The 2,738-nt window shown below is 24.3% G+C and overlaps 2 protein-coding genes across 2 annotated transcripts in view; one reads left to right on the top strand and one right to left on the bottom strand.

Annotated features, from left to right (window-relative positions):
• PRSY57_1005400 (hypothetical protein) overlaps positions 1-108 on the top strand; it is a gene marked incomplete at both ends in the record, with an annotated part of 1,346 nt that extends 1,238 nt beyond the window's left edge. The window contains one exon of the mRNA XM_020114844.1: positions 1-108. Coding sequence (XP_019970389.1) covers positions 1-108 — 108 coding nt within the window.
• A 568-nt stretch (positions 109-676) lies between these two features.
• On the bottom strand, positions 677-2,584 carry PRSY57_1005300 (hypothetical protein; the record flags this gene model as incomplete). Its single annotated transcript, XM_012907643.2, has 1 exon — positions 677-2,584. The coding sequence occupies one exon, from the start codon at positions 2,582-2,584 to the stop codon at positions 677-679; it is 1,908 nt and encodes a 635-aa protein (XP_012763097.2).
• Between the last annotated feature and the right edge of the window lie 154 nt (positions 2,585-2,738).

Below are 2,738 nucleotides of genomic sequence, written 5' to 3'. Positions count from 1 at the left end.
TATCTCTTTGTAATTCAGAAGGGTCTGGATATATTCAAAAAAGAAATAAATGTTGAGGCGCTTTTATCTTACCTGAACAGTTATGGATCATTATTAAGTTTGTCCTGACTTGTTCATGTAAAAAATTTTATGATATTCTTACACAAAATAAATATATATTAACATAAATAAGTATATACATACATATATATATATATATACATAATGTTGTTAAAACGTTTTATTTTTGTTTTATTTTTGTTTTATTTTTGTTTTGTTTTTGTTTTATTTTTGTTTTTTTTTTATTTTTTTTATTTTTTTGTTTTTTTTTTTGTTTGTATAAATATATATATATATATATATATATATATATACATCCTTTGAATGTACCTGTTTAATAACGTAGCCTTACGCTTGTATGAATACCTTAATTTTTATATTATTTTAAAACTTTATTTATGTATTTATAAAAGTAAGGATAAAAGGTTTTTGGAATAATATACATATATATGCATATATATATATATATATATATATATATAATAATGGTTACAAAAAAAATACACACAAAAAAAAAGAAACAAACAAATTATGCGTATTGTCACATATACTTATTTCAAATTAAAAATTATTAATTTTATTTGTAGAAAAAAAAAAAATTATTAAATAAGATTTATTTTATTTTATTATGATATAATTAAAAGTCATATTCTTCATCAAAATTTTCATAGTCTTGAAGATAGTTATACATATCCATATCCCTTTTGTCATATCTTGTTTTTTTCCTCAACTTGAGTTTGCGTTTGAAGTGATAGAAGTTTTTAATGTTGATTTGTTCTTCTTTTTTTAAGGCATCACCAAATTCTTCACCATATTTTCTATTAGACCATAATGGTTTATATAAGGACACAAGGGCAGGGAAATTTTTTCTATCATGTTGTAATTCATAACATTGGAATTTATCTTCAACTGGATCTTCAGATAAGTTATTAATTCTTCCTTCTCCTCTTATTTCTGTCATATAATAATGATACATTTCTGCCATTTCTGGAATTGACATATTAGAAGAATATGTTTCATGTTGTTGTTTGACAGGATACACACACATATTTAATACAACTGTTTTATCTTTGATTTCTTCTTCTGAACATTTATGATTTCCTCCTCCAATATAATCAATTGGTTCATGTTTATCTAGATAATATGTAATATAATCTGGATCATTGTTAGGATCTAAAATATGATCTAATAAAATTTCTTTAGCTCTAAGTAATGCATGTTCATTTATGAGTTTGATTTGATTTGAAGTATATTTTTTTCTACTAGTTATACCAAACAATTCTGATTTAACTTTATCAATTTTTGTACTATTTTTATCAGCTTCATGCCATTCTAAAATAAGTTTTTTCGTAATTCTATAATATTTAATTCTATTCCAATTAGGATCGTCAAAATAGCCAGCAAAAAATCCTCTGGCAGCTAGTTCCCATTCTAATTTAGGTTCAGGTATAAAACCACTAGGACCTCTATAACCATATGGTATAATATGATTTTCATGAGCTTTATGATTCCATGGATAAATTAAATTTGATAAATCTTTTGAAAGCACCGGATCTCTCCATGCAGTATTTAATTGTGTCGTTTCCTTAGCACAACTATAGTTCCAATTTCCCCATTGTCTATATTCTAAATCTTCTTCTGTTTCTAAAAAGGTTTGATCTTGATTACCATCTGGATCTATATCAAATTGTATTAATTCATCATGATTAAAATTTCTCCATTCCACTCCATGATCTAAATAATATGGTATTTCTTTATATCTTGGACGATCAACTCCTTTTTCTAATTTCAAACCTTTTCCATCATAATTTTCTAATCCTCCTTCTATTTTTCCACAAGCTCTTCTTGAATCTCTTTTATAATCTAGATAAGCCCATTCACCTTTCAAAAAATTATAATATGGACTTTGTTCACGAGTAATCGTTTCATGAAATGGAATACTAATTTCCCATGGATAGTTTTTAACTGGGTCTCCCAAAATTTCTTTAGTTTTTTTTTCATGCAGAGATCCCTTTGGAGCAATAATCATATATATAGTATTTTTCCCTTGTTTTTTTTTATAAATGGATAAAATATATTTTTTATATTTTGTGTTTTTAGGAATATCATAATAACTAATTCTTTTTTTTTTTTCAACATAATTTTTGAATGTTTCATTGTGTATAATATTACGAATAAAGTGTATATAATGATTTCTTTTATTTATTTTTACATTGTCTAATTTCTGATCATTGTTTTCGTGTTCATATTTTAATTTGTTATTTTTTCGTTTTTTTTTTATTTTCCAATTTGTTATATTATCATTTATGGGAAAATTATTTGTTTTTCTTTTTTTTTTATTATTACTTTGAATATCTTTTTTTGTCCTCTTCGCGAAAAAATACATTTGTATAGGTTCCATTTCCTTTTTCATAACATTATATGGGAGAGGAGTGGTGTTTGGTTTTTGTTTCCCTTTCATAGGGCCCGATCGTTTCACACAATTAGTTGTATCATATATTAATAAGAAAACAACTGATAGTAATTTTTTGTTCCACAAGATCATTTTAAGGAAAATAAAAATAAAGCACAAACATATATATATATATATATATATATATATAGAGAGAGAGAGAGAGAGAGATAGAGAGAGTGTGAAAAATACAAAAAAAAAAATTACATATTATGGAAATATGTCTAGCTAGCCATTTTTATGAATA

Source organism: Plasmodium reichenowi, chromosome 10 (assembly GCF_001601855.1).
Source record: "Plasmodium reichenowi strain SY57 chromosome 10, whole genome shotgun sequence".
Taxonomy (NCBI): Eukaryota; Apicomplexa; class Aconoidasida; order Haemosporida; family Plasmodiidae; genus Plasmodium; species Plasmodium reichenowi.
The sequence above is the reverse complement of the archived record's forward strand: the minus strand, read 5'-3'. Positions and strand labels throughout refer to the sequence as shown.